This window comes from Podarcis bocagei (genome assembly GCF_964188305.1).
Source record: "Podarcis bocagei genome assembly, chromosome: 14".
Taxonomy (NCBI): Eukaryota; Metazoa; Chordata; class Lepidosauria; order Squamata; family Lacertidae; genus Podarcis; species Podarcis bocagei.
The window spans coordinates 33,579,580-33,597,779 of NC_138139.1; the positions used below are offsets into that span (position 1 = coordinate 33,579,580).

General features: G+C 45.6%; 1 protein-coding gene across 2 annotated transcripts; it reads left to right on the forward strand.

Annotated features, from left to right (window-relative positions):
- Positions 1–3,840: 3,840 nt before the first annotated feature.
- On the forward strand, positions 3,841–17,763 carry SSTR5 (somatostatin receptor 5). 2 transcript variants are annotated; one of them, XM_081170213.1, is made up of 3 exons: positions 3,841–4,283; positions 5,620–6,109; positions 12,885–17,763. In XM_081170213.1, exon 3 carries the CDS (start codon positions 12,948–12,950, stop codon positions 14,058–14,060), a length of 1,113 nt encoding a protein of 370 aa, XP_081026339.1. In that variant the 5' UTR covers positions 3,841–4,283; positions 5,620–6,109; positions 12,885–12,947; the 3' UTR covers positions 14,061–17,763. The 2 variants fall into 2 exon arrangements, with proteins under 2 accessions (XP_081026339.1, XP_081026338.1); XM_081170212.1 differs by lacking the exon at positions 3,841–4,283 and having other exon boundaries at positions 5,479–6,109.
- Positions 17,764–18,200: the final 437 nt, after the last annotated feature.

Consider the following 18,200-nt stretch of genomic DNA (forward strand, 5'->3'; position numbering starts at 1 on the left):
GAGGCAGGCAGGCAGGCAGACGAGGAGGGGAGAGAGAAGAGCAGACCTGACCCTGATGGCTATGGAGGCAGTCACTGGAGGAGCACAGAAGGTGTCAAAAAGCCAACTTTTTGAGTTTCTGGGAGGTGGTCTCTCCCAGCTTGGGTGGCAACAATAAATCTTCTTTCCAAGGGCTCACAAGAGCCTAGGTACACCTCTGCTCAAGGGGAGGCCCTGTGCGTTTGAAATCATCTATCCATGTGAACTGATTCTGCTGCAGGAGAAGCTGGATTCTTTGACACAAATCATGCATATTGAGCCCACTGGCATGCTCTTATCTTGCACAATCTACTCTGAAAGCTTTACCATTTTGCATAATTTATTATAGTTTTGCTAGCCACAAGGAAGCAGAAACAGACAATGCAGGAGTCTGAACTCTCCTGTACACCCACACACATAGGGAATTTTGTGCATCTCTACTGAGATTTCAACAGGATTTGCCCACACTCCGTCAAGAAGACCTCCACTGTCTTAAGGACTAGAAACTTCATTTTTAAAGTTTTTAAACATCAGTGTTTAAAGGAAACACTGATGTTCTTGGGAAGCTGAATTACACTTGGTGCAACTTTCTGTACCTTCCCAGTGAGGCTGTGGAATGGCAGCTACATGCAGTCCTCTGGCAAGCCTATGTTCAGAGATGGCAATTGGGGAAGAGTGATCACTCAGAGGCATCTACTTTGCATGTTGAAGGTCCCATAAAAAACTGGAGGAAGCCTCTATGTGAAACCCTGGAGGGCCACTGCCAGTCCAAGTAGGCAACATTGAACTAGACGGACCAGCCTTCTGACTTAGCATAAGACAGCTTCCTATGGTCCTGCATGCAATCACCTGCTGCTTTCTTAGTTTTCCTGGATACTTCTTCCCATGGACTAGAGCATGCAAAACCTGAGTTTGAACACACCGTCACAAATTGCACTTGAAGATGACCAGCAGCAAGCAGACTGTTCTGTGTGTTTTCCTTGCTGTCTCTCACATAAACACTCACATGCCCTGACCCTGTGATAGACCGCTAATTGCAGACCTGTGGCAGTAAATTAACCTCATCTAAGTCATTATCAAGTACAATACACAGCGGGGCTTGATAAATGAATGAAAGCGCAGGGCAGGAAAAACATCGCAAGGTGCAGAACAGCCATTTCTCCCTCCTCTCATCATGCAAAATTCTCAGCTCTCCTTCAAAATAAGGGGGGGGGGTGAATCAGACAACAGAATTCCTTGCAGCCAGGAAGTGATGTGCAGATGGGAGCATAGAAAGCTGCCTTATCTAGTTCAATATAATCCAAACCAGGGATTCTTCAGTGGTCCACGAGCTTCATACAGGTGCCTGTAAAAATAAAATTAAAAAGCACACAGCTTCTAAGAGCATTGCATTAGCCTTGCTATAATAGGCACAAAAATTATTAAGTGGTCCACCAACCCTGCTCCTAAGAGCATGGAATCATAGAATTGTAGAGCTGGAAGGGACCACGGGGGTCATCTAGTCCAACCCCCTGCAATACAGAAATTTTTTGCTCAACGTAGAGCTCAAACCCATGACCCTGAGTTTTAAGACACATGAAAAGCCTGCTGGTTCAGGCTAAAAGGGCCATACACCAAATCACCATTGGATCACCGAAGCATCACGTGCTGTGGTTGGTATGTGGTGATACATTGAGCATCCTAGATAAGAATTCAAGGAATTCAAGGAAACTAAGAAAGAAAGCTTCAGCACAACTGGGCAGATGGAGGGGTGACCTGGGAACAGGGGTCCAGGTGTGTCACAGAGAAACCAAACAGGACAGTCAAGATGGCAATGGGATTTGCATAGATATATGGCTGTGTCTGGACAATAGTAGCTATATATATATCTATATATCTATATATCTATATATCTATATATCTATATATCTATATATCTATATATCTATATATCTATATCTATCTATCATCTATCTATCTATCTATCTATCTATTAATTTTTTCAACATACCATTTTCAACAGTAATTAAACATATTTTTACATCTTATTGCATTTTTTTTTTACTTCCATCAGTCCTGTCTGAAAATTTTCCAATCTAATTTCTTAGTATACATTTCTTATTTTCCCTGTTACATTTAAAACTCATAACCAATACCTCTATTCTTTATCTACTTTGTAGCACTTCATATATTCCTCCTTACAAAACTTCTTGTAGTCCTACCAGCGTAATTTGTTGGTTACAATTGCTTTTCAAATACACTTCTTCCAATCTTCTGTAAATCTCTGGTCCCGCAGGTTTCAAATCCTTCCTGTCATTTTGTCCCATGGACAATAATAGCCAATTTGGCTTTCATCGGCTTGGCTTGACTTGGCTTGTAGCTCCTATTGACTCTTCACTTGGCTGGCTTCAAAAGAGGATTCGACAGATTCATGGAGTACAAGGCTATCAATGGCTGCCAGCCATGATTACTGTACTCTGTCGTCTCCATGGTCAGAGGCCATAATCCTTCTGAATACCAGTTGCTAGAAACCGCAGGAGGGGAGAGGGCTGTCGCGTTCAGATCCTGCTTGCAGGTATCCCACCAGCATCTGTTTGGCCACTGTGAGGACAGGATGCTGGACTAGATGGACCACTGGCATCATCCAGCAGGCACTTCTTATGCTCTCATATCTACTTAATGCACCTCTTGAAGTTAACTCTCAAGCTACCGGGGGGGGGGGGCTAGCAGGGCTTTTTGCCCCAGGTGAAGCCTCTAGAGGGGCACCAATGAGGCTCCCAGCCTGTGTGTGTGTACACAAATACATATGGGTCTCTGTGTGCCAAACTGGGTCTTTGAGACTAGGATGAAAGACTAGTTTCACCCCTATGCTGGTATAGTATACCAAGCAGTTTATATAAAACCACAGTGTAGGGCAGTAGTTAAGAGTGTTGGACTAGGACCTCGGAGACCAGGGTTCAAATCCGTATTCAGCTATGAAACTCATTGGGTGACTTCAGGCCAGCTTAACCCACCACACAGGGTTGTTCTGGTCATAAACTGGGAAGAGAACCATGTACATCACCTTAAGCTCCTTGGAGAAAAGCTGGGACTTCAATGCAATAAATGAATCTTGCTATTTTTGTGGGAGATTACTTATGAAATGAGTGTGCCCATTTTACAGAAACATGGAGCGGGGCTGTGACAGCTCCCTTCCTAAAGGACCACAACTATCCACAACCATAGAAGTCAAACATTAGAGCAGGATCACATGTGATCTGCTTATTTTTATCCTTATTATGTTTCAGTGGCTTTTTTATGCAAAAATTCTCCAAAGGACCTGCAGCATATGGAAAACAAACAGCAAACAGCAGCAGACATTATAATGCAAACACATTCTCACAAAGTCACACGCAGTTCATAGAAAACACACAAAACCACCCCCACCCCTAATAGCAGCAGAAGGCCATCATCCACTGTGAAAGCCAACTTTCTGGTAACTTCAGCAGCTTAAGGACAGGGGAGGGGAGGGGGCTGCCCGACGAAGGGTGCTGTGTAACCATAAAGCTTGCACTTGTTCCCCGCAGGAATCAAAGCTGGCCCATTCGAAAACATCGCTCCGACAGTTATATTTTGGCGACGTTCGACAAAAGAGCAAATATGGGATTCTTCCCCCGACTCCACATGCGGAAAAATGCGCGCACCGCGATAGGGCGCACGGCTGCAGAGCGCGACGGGTTCCTTTTGATCTTTCTCTCTCTCGTGCTCTTTTGGGAAGCGTCTGCAACCTTTCCCGACCGAGCACCACCCGCGCTTTGGATAGAGACGCCCCAGACGCCCCCACCTGCCGCTTCACGAGCCGAGTTCCTCCGGCTCTGGGCTCTTTCCACCGCGGCGCCCAAGATCACCCCGGGAACAGGAGGAGAGGCTCTTGGGGGCAAGTTTCTTTCCCCGGGGCTTAGAAAAAGGAAGCGGGCTGTTTACCAAGCAGAAGTGGGGGGGGGAGAGAAGCGGTGCGGGTAACCTTTTGCAGTTTGCGGGGGGTGGAATCCTCGCAAACGCGCCCCTAAATCGGAGTTCTTTTTAGAGCAAAGAATACGAAATAGTGCGCAAAGCAGACACTTTGGGAAATCCGCTTTACAGGGCGAAGTGGGCAGCATCCCCCACCCTTCAGGAGACTCCCCCCCCCCCACCTCACATCGCCAGCCCCATTCCTTCAGGCGCCCAGCCAGAGGCTTGATGCAAAGTAGCCTTGGCAAATGAAGGGCATGGATGAAATAGACGAGACGCCACTTGAAACCGACGAGGTAAGGCGTCTCGGCTTGGAACTAGCATTCTCGGGCAGGCTTGAAAAAGACTCCTCACTCCCAAATGGGAGTGAAGGAAAAGAGATTGAATGAGTCAAACGGAAGCCAATCTCTCTCTCTCTCTCTCTCTCTCTCTCTCTCTCTCTCTCTCTCTCTCTCTCTGTGTGTGTGTGTGTGTGTGTTTTGTGTGCATTCTTGCCTGTTGCCATTTCCTCTCCGATTGTTGCGTTCACCACTTTGCGCATCTCCCTTATTATCGGACTGCCCTGGAGACGCTTCTCACTGACGCTTTAATGTTACGGCGGGTTTATTTATATGTATATATAGACGATGGGGGCAGGAGGGAAGCGAGGAAGGGAAGAAATGTGGGTACGACCTCTGGCTGTTCAGCCCTGCTAAAATCCCTCGCTCCCCCCACTTCCCTTGCTCCTGTGAAGGAGCTCTGCGCAATCCGAAAGCTTGCGTCCTTGACGCACCGCATAGTTTAACCGTGGAACTCGCTCCCGCAGGAGGCAGCGATGCCCAACAACTTGGATGACTCTAAAAGAGGACTGGACCAATTCACGGAGGTGAGGGCTACCAGTGGCGACTAGCCACGATGACTACTCTTCCTCTACAGTCGGAGACTTCTGTACCCCAGTTGCTGGAAACCACAGGAGGGGATGTTGCTCTTTTGCTTGAGTGCTGCTTGCGGATTTCTTTTGGGGGGCATCTGGTTGGCCCCTGTGAGAACAGGATGCTGGACTATGATGGGCAAATGGCCTGATCCAGCAGGCTTGTCTTGGTTCCTGCGTTTTGGATCCTAGCTGTCGCAGAGCATTTCGCCTGTAACATTTTCGGGGCAGGGCCCTGCCTTTTGGTTTCTGCGATGTTGTTACCCTGCAAAGCTCCCAGCGCCAGACAGAGGGCCTTCTCGGTAGTGGCGCCCACCCTGTGGAACACCCTCCCTTCAGATGTGAGGGAAATAAGCAGCTATCCTATCTTTAAAAGACATCTGAAGGCAGCCCTGTTTAGGGAAGTTTTTAATATTTAATGCTGTACTGTTTTTAACATTTGATTGGCTGGGGAGTGGCTGGGGAAACTCAGCCAGATGGGTGGGGTATAAATAATAAATTATTATTATTATTATTATTATTATTATTATTATTATTATTATTATTATTATTATTATTATTATTATTATTATTATCGCTCATGGTGCAAGCCATAAAGTGACATGGCTGCAGCTCTTTCGTACTTCGGCGCGCCAGAGGATCCTAAGAAACGGCCGCCTTTCCAAATCCAACCCACGCGCAACTTCCAAGCGTCTGCTTTCGTTCCCCCCCTCTTTTCAAAGGAGCTCCCTGGATCCCTCGGGCGAGATGTTTCCCCGCCCTCCTTGCAAGGCAGGTCCGTTGTCTGCAGGGGGTACTGTAACCCGCTGGCCGCAGCCTATAAAGCGCAACAGGCAAATCCCCTTCCCCCGCTTCCCACCTCCTTCCCCTGCCGTCGACTGTGCTACTTAGAGACCTGGCGCTGGATATTTATTTAGTGAGGCGCTTGAGCAGGGAGAGCGAGGGTTTGGCTTGCCGGAGCCAGGAGCCTGCCGGCTTCAGAGACAGAACTTTGCTGCTGCTGGTGGGGTCAAGGAGAAGACGACTCCTGTCCCAGAAGGGCATTGTCCTAGAGAGAAGCAGCTGCGTTTGGCGACCATCAGCAGGACCATCCGACCGGAGGAGACAGCAGGAAGGAGGCTGGCTGGACCTGGATTTTGAGGAAAGCTGGAGGGCAAGCTTGGAGCAGGACGGTCCCTGGAAGTGGGACGGAGAGAGACCAAGCCAAGCCAGGTAAAGCAATAAGAATATGGTTGGAAGGAGGGCGGAGAGGTGGGTAGAAGCGAGAGACTTCAAGTCTAGCGGGAAGGCATTGTGGCAAAAACTTTGGAGCACTGGGCTAGAGGAGCCAGCAGACTCTCTTGTGGCTTTGGCGAGAGCAGATTAACTTGGACGCACTCTTCTGGGGTGTGCAGAATGAGTCAATCCTTGGAACAATCTCAAGGTTTTTGAACAATTCGTGGCTGCTTAATTCAAGAGGATCCATTTTCTGACACTGGAGGTCACTTTTTGTGTGTTTGTCACATGTGGGCAACCCATACGTCATTGTCATCACCAATTAATAAAATGTTGTTGTTGTTGATAATATTATTAATAGTATTAAATGCCATTAAATTTTAATTATATTAAACATTTGTTTATTATTTATTATTACAGTATTGAGCATTATTATTATTATTATTGGTGTACACAGAAGGAAGTTGCAAGCAGGGACTTCCCATCATTTGTCACACATTTGTGTGTGAGTTAGTCCACTTCCTCGTACACTGAAGTGACCATTGTGTAGGGAAAAGGGAAGGCTTGGGCTGATTCACACATGCCTGCCCACCACTTGATTCCTGAACCCCCATTAACTGGCAACTGAATGTGTGAAAAGGTCCACACTTGACTCATGCAAAGCTAGGTAGCTCAGTTGGCTAGAACATGGAGGTAATAATGCTATGGTTGCAGGATCAACCCCCATAAGGGATAGCTGCACATTCCTGCATTGAAGGGCAGGCCTGGATGATCGCCAGGGTCCCTTCCAATTTTATGGTTCTCTGTTTCTATGACTGGAAGGTTGTGATCACAAGAACCACTGGGTATAGGGCAGTGTATAAATCCAATAAAGAAGACGAAGAAGAAGAAGAAAAGATCTGGCAGGGGTGGGGAAGCTGACCTGCGATGGTGTATTTCACACATGCAGGTCAGTGCATGATCCCAGTCACCTTCAAAGCAGTGGAAGTGCAGGTGTGAAGCAATCCAGGGAGCACTGGGTGCATATCAGCTGGCTTACACAAATACAGATATCACATGTCATTTCATGTACATTTGGGAACTAGCGATTGAGCATTTGAACTGATTTTGCTGGGCAGCTTTTCGCACCGGAGATGAAATTTTGTTTGTGACTTGCAAGTGACCCACTCAGGACTGCAAGCCACCCTCTTGGTGTTTCTGTCACTGAGTGATAGGAAAAGGCAGTAGTAGCTCAGTGGTTAAAACATCTGCTTTGCATGTAGAAGGTCCCACGTTCAACCCCCAGAAACTCCAGAATGTCTCCTGCCCAAAACCCTGGAGAGCCACTGCCAGTCAGTGTAGACAATGCTGAGCTAGATAGTCTGGCTTAGCATAAAGCAGTCAGTGCTGAACTAGGTGGAGTATCAGTCAAATTCAGCATGATGTCGTCAGTGGACCAATGGTCTGACTCAGTGTAAGGCAGCTCCCTATGTTCCTAATATGCAATTTTTAAAAACAAAATGAAATGCTTTTAGACTGCCTTTCCATATACTCAGATGTGTGAATGATGCCCCTTTCTGTGCAGTGTGGAACAAGCATGCATACATCATGTTAATTAAACCAGAATAAGCATCCAGTATTCAGAATTATTAATGCAATATTCCATTTCCCCGTCTGTGAACTGAGCCTGCATTGAAACAGCGAGAAAGATCCATTCTTTCTCCACCAGAGATTGTGATGGGACAGATGAAGAGTATTAAGGGCTAAATAAGTTTCATTAAAAGATCTTGCCTGTATACCTTGAGGCGACTTTCCTTCTGATGGAGAAATAAGTGGACATGAAGACAAAATTTAGGGGATGATGAAGGCTGCTTTCTGTTTCTTTTAAAGTGGACCTGCTTTTAGCACATTTTAAAATATATATCTGTAGTTTGCAAGAGAAATGCATGTGTTCATTCAGTAGAATTGATGGCTAGAACTTAAATAATCCCCACAGAGGCATTTGAAAGTCGGAAAGATTTGGCTGGATCTGCAGTGAAATTAGGTTGGCGGTGATGATGACAATATTTTTTTCTGTGGTGGCTCCCATCAGGCAGAACTCCCTCCACTGGGAAACAAATGAGACCCCTTCTTGCTTTTATTCCTCAGAAGATCTGTTAAGACCTTTAAAATGTTTTAAATGGTTATAACTCATCCTGGGACCTGACAGTGAAGGACGGGTAATTAATGGAATCATTATCATTATCAATAAACACAAATCCTGAATGTGTTTTGCTTTCCCCTAAGCTGGTGAGTCAGACTGCTTTTCTGCTAGCTTTCATCTCAGTTCTTAAGCTACTAAATATTTTGATTTCCTCTGACGCTTTAAATCACTGGCATTGAACTTCCAGCTTTTCAGATGTTTTTGGTCTCCAAACCTCCAAAGCCAGTTTGTTCAAAGGGCAGTGGATGATGGGAGTTGTAGTTCAGTGACATCTGGAGGGCCACAGCACCCCCTCGCGACCTACGTTAAATGAACTTCTAATGTTTTGTTTTATACTGAAGTCTTTGGTATCTTGTTTCCGTCTGTAAGCTGCTTGAGGGTCTGTTTGGAGATGGTGACTCAGAGGAGGCTGGTTCATAGGGCCTCAGCCTGTCCCTATTTTGGGGTCTTCCTTAAAAAAAGCTCAAGAACCTCTTGAAACCTGGCAACCCATTCCAGAGGTAGCACTGCCTGTCAATTTCCTGCACTGCCTCTGCCTCAGTGTGGCCCCTTGAAGAACTCAGCATGGAAGTGGATGGACACAAAACCATCGTTCGTTGCCTCGGTCATTGGCTCTGATGCCATCAACTCTTTGGGCTCTCTGCCTACCACCAGTCCCAAGAGGCACAAACCACCACTGCCACTACTTCAGGGTGAGGTGGCGACAGGAGTGCCAGATTGGCCCCATGACTGTGGGTGCCATGCAGCCCTGGCACCAAACTTTGTGGTTGCCCAGCCTCTTCATGGGGAATTTTGTGGGCGCTCGGGTACCCAGGGCCCTAGGGAGTTGACACCTATGGCAATTTGATTCGCGGGAATGGTGTGGAGGAAATAATTGCTTTAGTGTAAAACCCTAAGGGACGCGGGTGGTGCTGTGGGTTAAACCACAGAGCCTAGGACTTGCTGATCAGAAGGTCGGCGGTTCAAATCCCCACGACGGGGTGAGCTCCTGTTACTCGGTCCTTGCTCCTGCCAACCTAGCAATTCAAAAGCACGTCAAAGTGCAAGTAGATAAATAGGAAGGTAACCGGCATTTCCGTGCGCTGCTCTGGTTCGCCAGAAGCGGCTTAGTCATGCTGACCACATGACTCCCTCATGCCAATAAAGCGAGATGAGCACCGCAACCCCAGAGTCGGTCATGACTGGACCTAATGGTCAGGGATCCCTTTACCTTTACCTAAAACCCAGCAAGCAAACAACCCAAGAGAACCCATTGGAATATCCTTCTTGGGGTGTGTCTTGACCGTTATCCACTGTGACTCCAGGAGCCCTTCTCTGTGGCCGTGACGGCATCATCTTTAGGTTCTGTATCATAGGTATAATTCGTGCAATGCAGTGGTGAACTAGATGACCCTATGGGTCCCTTCCAATTCTACAATTCTAGATTCTTGTTCTCTGCCACTAAAGAGCCCTGGGAATGCCGGATTACACTTAACAGCCAGGGCTATATTTTCTAGAGGGAGAGTAAATTTTTTATTTGTTGCTTTGTCCTTGGGATTGGAATTTGAAACCTTATCAGCACAGCCTGTTTGCAAGCAAATTAAGTGGCTGCTTCAACTTCATCCATTTTTCTTATGACTAAAAAAGCTGAAGACAGGAGATAAGGTAGGTCAAATGGCACACACACACAAACACACACACACACTTTTCTTTTTTTCTTTTTCAGGAACTCCAGGAAGAATTATTTTTAACTCAAAATTATGCACGTAAAAATAACATGTAATATCAATTATAAAGAACTGCAGTTATAAATTGCTCTGAGCCTAAGGAGGATCTGATGGATTAAAATATCAAAGGGAATAACCTACTAGACCTCAGCAATTCCACCAGAGCCTAGAAAAGCAAAGAATGTGAAGGAAGAGCTAGGATTCAGCACCCTGTGTAGGGAGGGGTGAATCTGTCAGTTTGAGTTGCTCTCAGTTTCTAATTTTTTCCAGTCTGAAAGTATAGTTCTCCACATTTTTACATTTGTTTCGTGCTTTTTAAATAAATAATAATAATCCTTATGAAAATTCATTTAAAATAGCATGAATTTCTTCTAATACACACATTTGTGTATGCAATTTTGCCTGATATGCACGTTTTTGTAAAGCATGTTCCTCTTCTATAATACTAATGCTATTTTTTGCTAATATGTGCATTTCGATGCACATTTTACATTTAAATGCATCTTTCTGCACATTACTTATCTGAAGAAATACATCGTAAAAAAGTCTGGCAAAGCGCAGTTTCCAAAGGATGGCTGTGTATTTCAGTTTGTGTATTGCTTCAGGAAGTGCGAATAACATAGGTTCATTCCAAAATGTAAACAGAATTGAATTTATCCCCCATCCCTAATTCTTAGAAACTCATTTTCTGCACTTCTGATAAAGCAAATTTCTAATCCCTATGGTTGTTCCTGAAAGTATGAGCACAGCAGGGAGCTGATTAAGACATCAATGGGTCAAAAATGTTTTAACTTTTAATAGATAAAGAGTTACAGAAAGGGGAGAGTTTTAAAGAGAGAGCAGCAAACTCATTGGCGCATAGCTCACTGAAGATGAGTAGAAACCTCTTGTTACAGGTGTCTTGCAACAATTTGAACTTCCACAAGCTGTTATAAAATGGGTGTTACATTGGCTACTTTAAAGTCCTTAGATATGTAGGCTGATCTGAAGAACAAGTTACATATTTTTGTTAGAAGATCACCAGTTTCACATTTGAGTTCACTGAGAACTCTTGGGAGGATGACATCCAGGCCGGTGATTTGTCAGTTTTTATTTTTCTATTAAGCCTAGAAGAGACTAGTCTCTCATCACCACTGTTTGCCTTATTTCTCTCAGTAGTCTCTCATCACCACTGTTTGCCTTATTTCCCCAGACTCACCTTCTGAAAAGGCATTGAGACCTGCCCAATATCTTCCATTGTGAAGGGAGATGCAAATATGGTAGTTCATTCAGTTTCTCCACAATCTCCTTATCCTCCTTTAGCATCCATTTGACTCCCTTGCAATCCAAGAGTCCAATCACCTCCCTAGACAGTTTCCTGCTACTAATATATTTAAAGAACGTCTTGTTTATTGTCTTAATGTTTTCAGCAATGTGTTCCTCACATTCTTTTTTAGCACCCCTTACTGTCTGCCTACAATTTCTTTCTTTCTCTTTGCCAAGGTTTTCACGTTCTTTTTTGTTCTGTTCATTTGGGCAAGACTTCAGTTTTTTGAGGGAAGCCTTCTCACCTCTAATAGCTTCTTTGACTCTGCTCATTAACTGTGTTGGTGTCCTCTTCAGTCTCATAGTACCTTTCCTGATCTGCCATATACACTCCAGTTGATTGTCTAATACTGTGTTTTTAAACAATTCTCAAGCATTTTGGAGTGATTTGAACCTTTTGATTCTGCCTTCCAACTTTCTGCCTCCCAATCTTCTCATTCTGAGGAAGTTCCCTTTTTAAAAACCAAATGTGACCATATGCGCTTTCCTTGGCAGCCGGCCATTTCCATGTATATTTAATTTAATAGTGCTATGACCACTGTTCCCAATTGGCTTACCCACACTTACATCTCGCACCAGATCTTGGGTGCCTCTCAAGATTAGGTCTAGGGTGCCACCCCTCTAGTCAGTTCAAGCACTAACTGTTGGCTCACCCTAATAGCCTTGGAAGTTGATGGATCAACACTTGGACAATATAAATAACTAAAATGTGCATAGATACAGAGGTTCTCCCCATTTACTGCCCCTGAATTCTTTGCAGCTATAACATTCTTCCTTCCATGTCTACATTCTTCCTTCAGTGGTGTAGCATTTTATGTCTCCTGGGAGAAGGACTGTAGGTCAGATGCATGCAGAAGGGCCCATATTCAACCCCCAACATCTCTAGATAGGGCTGGGAGGGACCCCTGCCTGAAACCCCAGAGAGATGCTTCCAGTCAGCATAGACAATACGAAGATGGACCATTGCTCTGACTTGGTATAAGGCAGCTTCCTATGTTCCAAACCCTGAGGGTGAAGACTGGGATCAGGTCTGGTGAGTTGCTGGAACAGGAAGCTGCCTGAGTCTGGTACTGAGCTGGATAGACTAAGGTTCTGACTCAGTTTCCTGTGGGGGAAGGGAGCACAGCTCAGGGGTAGAGCACCTGCTTTGCATGCAGAAGGTCGCAGGTTCAGTCCCTGGCATCTCCAGGTAAGACTGGGAGAGACCCTTGTCTGAAATCCTGGAGAGCCACTGCCAGCCAGTGTGGACAATACTGAGCTCGATGGCTTGACACGGTATGAGGCAGCCTTCTCTTTTCCTTTGAGAGAATGATCCAGTAACATCCAAAGCTATTATGGGGAGTTCATTTTGTTCACAGCTCCCATATTCATTTTTATTTGCAGGAGAAGGTTGATGGGAGGAAAAAAAACATCTGCTTAATTCCTAAATAATTGCCAGCCAGGGTAGCTAATTATTTTGGTGCATTACAGCAGAATGTGCAAGGCAGCTGTTTCATACATTTTAAACAGGAGAGATTTCTGAACATGCCCACCAATAATCTTTTCTTTTCATGTTTCTGTTCGTTTTTCTCTCCCCCAGGATGAAAATGCTGAGGGACACTAGGCTTCATCATTCTTAAGAAACCACATTGAGACAAGGAACATGGATCCTTTGTACTTCTCCACCGCTTTCCTCAAAGAAGCCATTCCTCCAGATGATAACTTCTCCTTTTTGGCTAACACAACAAGCAACGCGACTCTCGGAGGGTTTTCCATTCCTACCAGCATCCGCTCTGTGCTCATTCCAATCATTTACCTCATGGTTTGTGCCGTTGGGCTGAGTGGGAACACCTTGGTCATTTACGTGGTCCTGCGTTATGCCAAGATGAAGACCGTCACCAACATTTACATTTTAAACTTGGCAATCGCTGACGTACTCTTCATGCTCGGCTTGCCATTCCTGGCTACCCAGAATGCCATCTCCTACTGGCCATTTGGAACTTTCATGTGCAGGCTAGTGACAGCTTTTGATGGCATCAACCAATTCACCAGTATCTTTTGCTTGACAGTCATGAGTCTGGACCGCTACCTTGCCGTGGTTCACCCCATCAAGTCTACCAAGTGGCGTCACCCAAGGTTCGCCAGACTGATCAGCCTGGCAGTCTGGACTTTCTCCTTCCTAGTGGTGCTCCCAATGATCATATTCGCTGATGTCCAGGAAACCTTTGACACCTGCAACATGAGCTGGCCTGACCCGGTGCAGATCTGGTCTGCGGTGTTCATCATATACACCTCCGTCTTGGGGTTCTTTGGACCTCTGCTGGTGATTTGCCTCTGCTACCTGCTGATAATCATCAAAGTCAAGTCCTCGGGGATCCGAGTGGGCTCTACAAGGCGCCGAAGGTCAGAGAGGAAAGTGACCAAGATGGTGGTCATCATTGTGGTTGTTTTTGTTTTCTGTTGGCTTCCCTTCTACATTGTCAACATCATCAACCTGATCTTCATCTTGCCGGAGGAGCCTGTCTTGGTTGGCATCTTCTGTTTCGTGGTGGTTCTCTCCTACGCCAACAGCTGTGCCAACCCCATCCTGTATGGATTTCTTTCCGAAAACTTCAAGCAGAGCTTTCAGAAGGTCCTGTGCCTCCGCAAAGGAAATGGCATTGAAGACGGCGACCCAACCGAACATCGGCAAGAGAAGAGCAGCCGCCTGCAGGAGGCGATGCTACTCCAGAGAAGTGTGGAGTCCAATGGGCACATGCAGACCAGCAAGCTGTAGAGAGGGACCTCCATTGCCTTCAAGAGAACTGGAACTTGCTTGGAGCACATTGTGATGGCAAATGCCATGGGCATGATAAGAATGGACTTTGCCAAATCCTGTTTCCAGGGTGTACAAATATTTGCTTTCTTTCCACCTTGCACAGAAATGCTCTCCTCTTCAACATTACACCACACAAGCAAGACCAAGAAACAGGGGTGGGGCTATGCAGATCAAGGGGGTGGGGCATGCAGATAGCAGGAGGCTTGATTCTCAATGGGGGACACTGTTGCTCCACCTCAACCATTGGCTTCATAAATAGGTGGAAGGGTAAGAAGGCCTGGATCTCTCTACCTCACCCCCAGCCTATCCAACACGGTAGATATATCTCCATCATGCTTCATGGGCAAGGGAGACATATGCCAGTTCCCAATGTTCTACACTGTGGGCTGATGGGAGTTGTAGTCCAAGAAGCTGGAGGACACCAGGTTGGCAACGGATACACTAGTGCAATCCATAAACAGAAACCACAACAGGATTGGACAGACTTGATTCTCCGTGGCTAAGTTAAGCTGGTATAAAATGGATGGAAATTTGTAGTATTGATACATAGAATGCATTGTAAATCCTGCCAACCCTAACACATCATGCGACACTGTCCCCAGATATATTTCCACAGCTCTGTTGAGCATGCTACAATCCACCTAGCCATTATTGGTAAAACAAAGCATTCTCACGTCTTACTTACCGTACATGCTTCTAGTGGCCTGCTGTTTTGCAGGTTGCTTCCAGCAGGGGAAGAAGCAACACCATCCACCTCAGCGGCAAACCTGAGCAAAGCCAATATGAAGAAAAATGTTCCATTTTGTGTCCTGCTTTCCCAAGGGTTTTTGCCCTACCATTTCCCCTAAATCTAGCAACACCCATTATCAGCACCACTAGAAATCCATTTGAATTAGGAAGCAGACTTTAAGCCTTGCACACCAATGCTAGTTGGGATAATTTGGGTGGTGATTTGGGGAGAGGAGTAAATTAATTAAAGCCAAACCAGAATAATAGAGTTGGAAGGGACCCCAGGGTCATCTAGTCCAACCCCCTGCAATGCAGGAACCTCAGCTAAAGCATCTGTGATAGATGGCCACCCAACCTCTGCTTCAAAACCTCTAAGGAAGGAGAGTCCACAACCTCCCGAAGAAGTCCGTTCCACTGTTAAACAGCTCTTACTGTCAGAAAGTTTTTCTGAATGTTTAGTCGGAATCTCCTTTCTTGTAACTTGAAACCATTGGTTCGAGTCCTACCCTCCAGAGCAAGAGAAAACAAGCATGCTCCCTTCTCCATGTGACAGCGCTTAAGATAGTTGAAGATGGCTATCATATCTTCTCTCAGTCTCCTCTTTTCCAGGCTAAACATGCCCAGCTCCTTCAAGGCTTAGTTTCCACACCCTTGATCATCTTGGTTGCCCTCCTCTGCACACATTCCAGCTTGTCAACATCCTTCTTAAATTGTGGTGCCCAGAATGGGACACAGTATTCCAGGTGTGGTCTGACCAAGTCTGCAGACCCGTGAGTGGTAGTAGGGTGCCTGGAATCCAAATCAACAAGTATTGCACCAGCTCCTGCAAGTGCCAGTTAAAGCATGGACCAGCAGGGGCACTGTCCAATAGCGTCAGCAAGTCTAATGAAGAGCCAGAAGGCCTACTTCTGAGCAGGAAGAAGCTGTCCTGCAGGCTGCCAGAACTGGGACCTGGTCCTTGGAGCAGGTGCCCCAGGAGCATCCTGGCCACAACTGCCTCACCTTTCCTAGCACACATATCAGGGACCTGATTCAGACCATAGTTGGGGTAACGATGCTGAGTAAAGCTCTGACCATCGGACTGGTGCATCAATTCAAGCTTGCTGCTGCCTCTGCTTGTGAGGGCTGAGGGGTTAGTGTGGTGAATCCATCGCTGGAAAATTTGAGTCCCTTCAATTCTGCAGGGTGGCACAATTTCCTTGCAGTATAGCCTCCGGGGTTCTGTCAGGGTGCCCAGTTTCCTATGGTCCTGGTTCTGTGGCAGAGTTCTCTAATGAGAATGTTTTATCTGAATCTCGCTCTGGGAACTGGCAGATTCCCCTTCCCCTCCTCAAAAGCACAAGAACAGGTGTAGGGAGAAGGTCTGGAAGTGGTCACATGCAAGCCATATACTTAAAATGCTATTATGCCACTTTTAACAGTCTCAGCTTCCCCCAAATAATACTGGGAGCTGTAATTCATCAAAAGTGCTGAGAGTTGTTAGGAGACACTTGTATTCCCTTCCCAGAACTACAGTTCCCAGAGTTACCTGGGCAAGGGGGTTGTTAAACCACTCTGGGAATTGTAGTTCTGGGAGGAGGAAAGGGGTCACCTAACAACTCTCTGCACCCTGAACAAACAACAATTCTGGGGGTTCTTTGGAGAAAGGCACGGCTGCTTAAAGTAATATCAAAGCACTTTAAACGTAAAGTGTGGATGTGGTCAGTGTGGCAATTTGCTCTTTTTTTGCAGCTAATTCTGCATCTGCTAACGTCTGTCCTTAACAACTTGGTACTCTGAAGTGCCGAACTTTTTCTCGCTCGTGCCCAGAGTGCACAGCTAGATGTGGTCCAATGCAATCTTGCCTTGTTGATAAAGAGGATTTTTAAATGCACACCCCTATAATGTGTTCCTTTGCAGTGTTATCTTTTTTTAAAAAAGTCATGTCATCTCTCAGCACTTGTTTTCTTGCTTCTGAAGTGTGTGTCGTCTGCTGCTGTTTTGAAATGCCAGGAACCAGATTTGCTGTAAATAAGGGTCAGGCTGTAGCATCCCGATGTCCTTCAAAATGCTTTAAGAATAAATATACAAGGTGGTTCCAAACGAGGTGTGATGGGGGCGGGCGGCGGTGTTGTGCCACCAACCTCCTTCTCTGTTCTATGTCTCCCTGGTAACATCTAGCAAAAGAAGATGGAAGAAGTGATCCTCATTGCATCGAACATTTCTCTGCTTCAGCTTCTCTCACTGTTTGCTGCTCTTGGAGGGGGAAGAAATGTCAAGTGTGATGGAAGTGTGTCATGCATTATATTTTTATGGAGAGATGCGGGTAAGAGAAAGGTGACAACCACATCCTCCCCCCCCCCCCGGCGATTTTTTCTAGGGCTGCAGTTTATATTAGGGTAATCTAATTTTTCTTTAGAATTGATTGTGTTATATATAACCCATTAAAATGAATGCATCTAAATTAGTCGTGCCCATCAATTTCAAAAGGTCTGTGCTTAAGACAAACATTGAACACTACCTATCAAAATGTAAAAGCCTTGGATCTATTCCAAAGGCACTCTGCAACTGGGAAGCGTTGTGTGTGTGTGTGTGTGTGTGTGTGTGTGTCTACTGTCACCCTGAGGGCCACATTACTTCCCAAGGAACCCTCCAGGGGCCATATACTAACCTAGGCAAATGAACCATCTCCAAATTTCCCATGTCACACTTTATTTGTGAGGATCTGACTTTGCGCAGATGTAGCCCAGGAAATCCTCTGGGCTCTTGGTTCACTCTGTACATTTCACCTTTCATACGAAGCTGTTTGTTGAATGTGACCTCACTGTTTTTACATCTGAGAATGATTGTGTTGTCCTGGCAAGGTTTTGTGAATTCATGTGCTGGTTTGCTGTCCAAAATATGGCTGAGAATTTAAATACTATTTTCAGATATTAAAATGTGAGTTAAATGATGTTCTTGCAAAGTGGTCATGGATTTATTTATTTTCTTTCTTCCCCCACCTTTGTACGCTTCCTTCGGTCACAGAAACCCTGCAATATCAACATGGCATCTCTGAGCTTGTTATCCCAAGGGGAGGCAGGGGAGAACTAACAGGCATTAAGGTTGTAGCAGTGTGCAAGGGGGGAAACAAAGTCTAGTTACTCCATTCATTTTTGTCATTGAAACTTCCATTCATTTCCGGTGCAATTCCATGCAAACCTACTCAGAAATAAGTCCCCTTAAGTTCAATGGGACCTACACCCAGATAGGTGAGCGTAGGATCACAGCCTTTGTGGTTTATTAATTAGAACTGCATTGATCTCATTGCTGAATCAAAACTAGTTCATTCCTGAAAGCTAGTTCATTTCATCCCATCCATTTGTGTTTGCCATTAATTGGACTACTGCA

Bases quoted from the DNA above. Each gene is read 5' to 3' on its own strand.
- SSTR5 (XM_081170213.1), top strand. From the start codon at position 12,948: ATGGATCCTTTGTACTTCTCCACCGCTTTCCTCAAAGAAGCCATTCCT.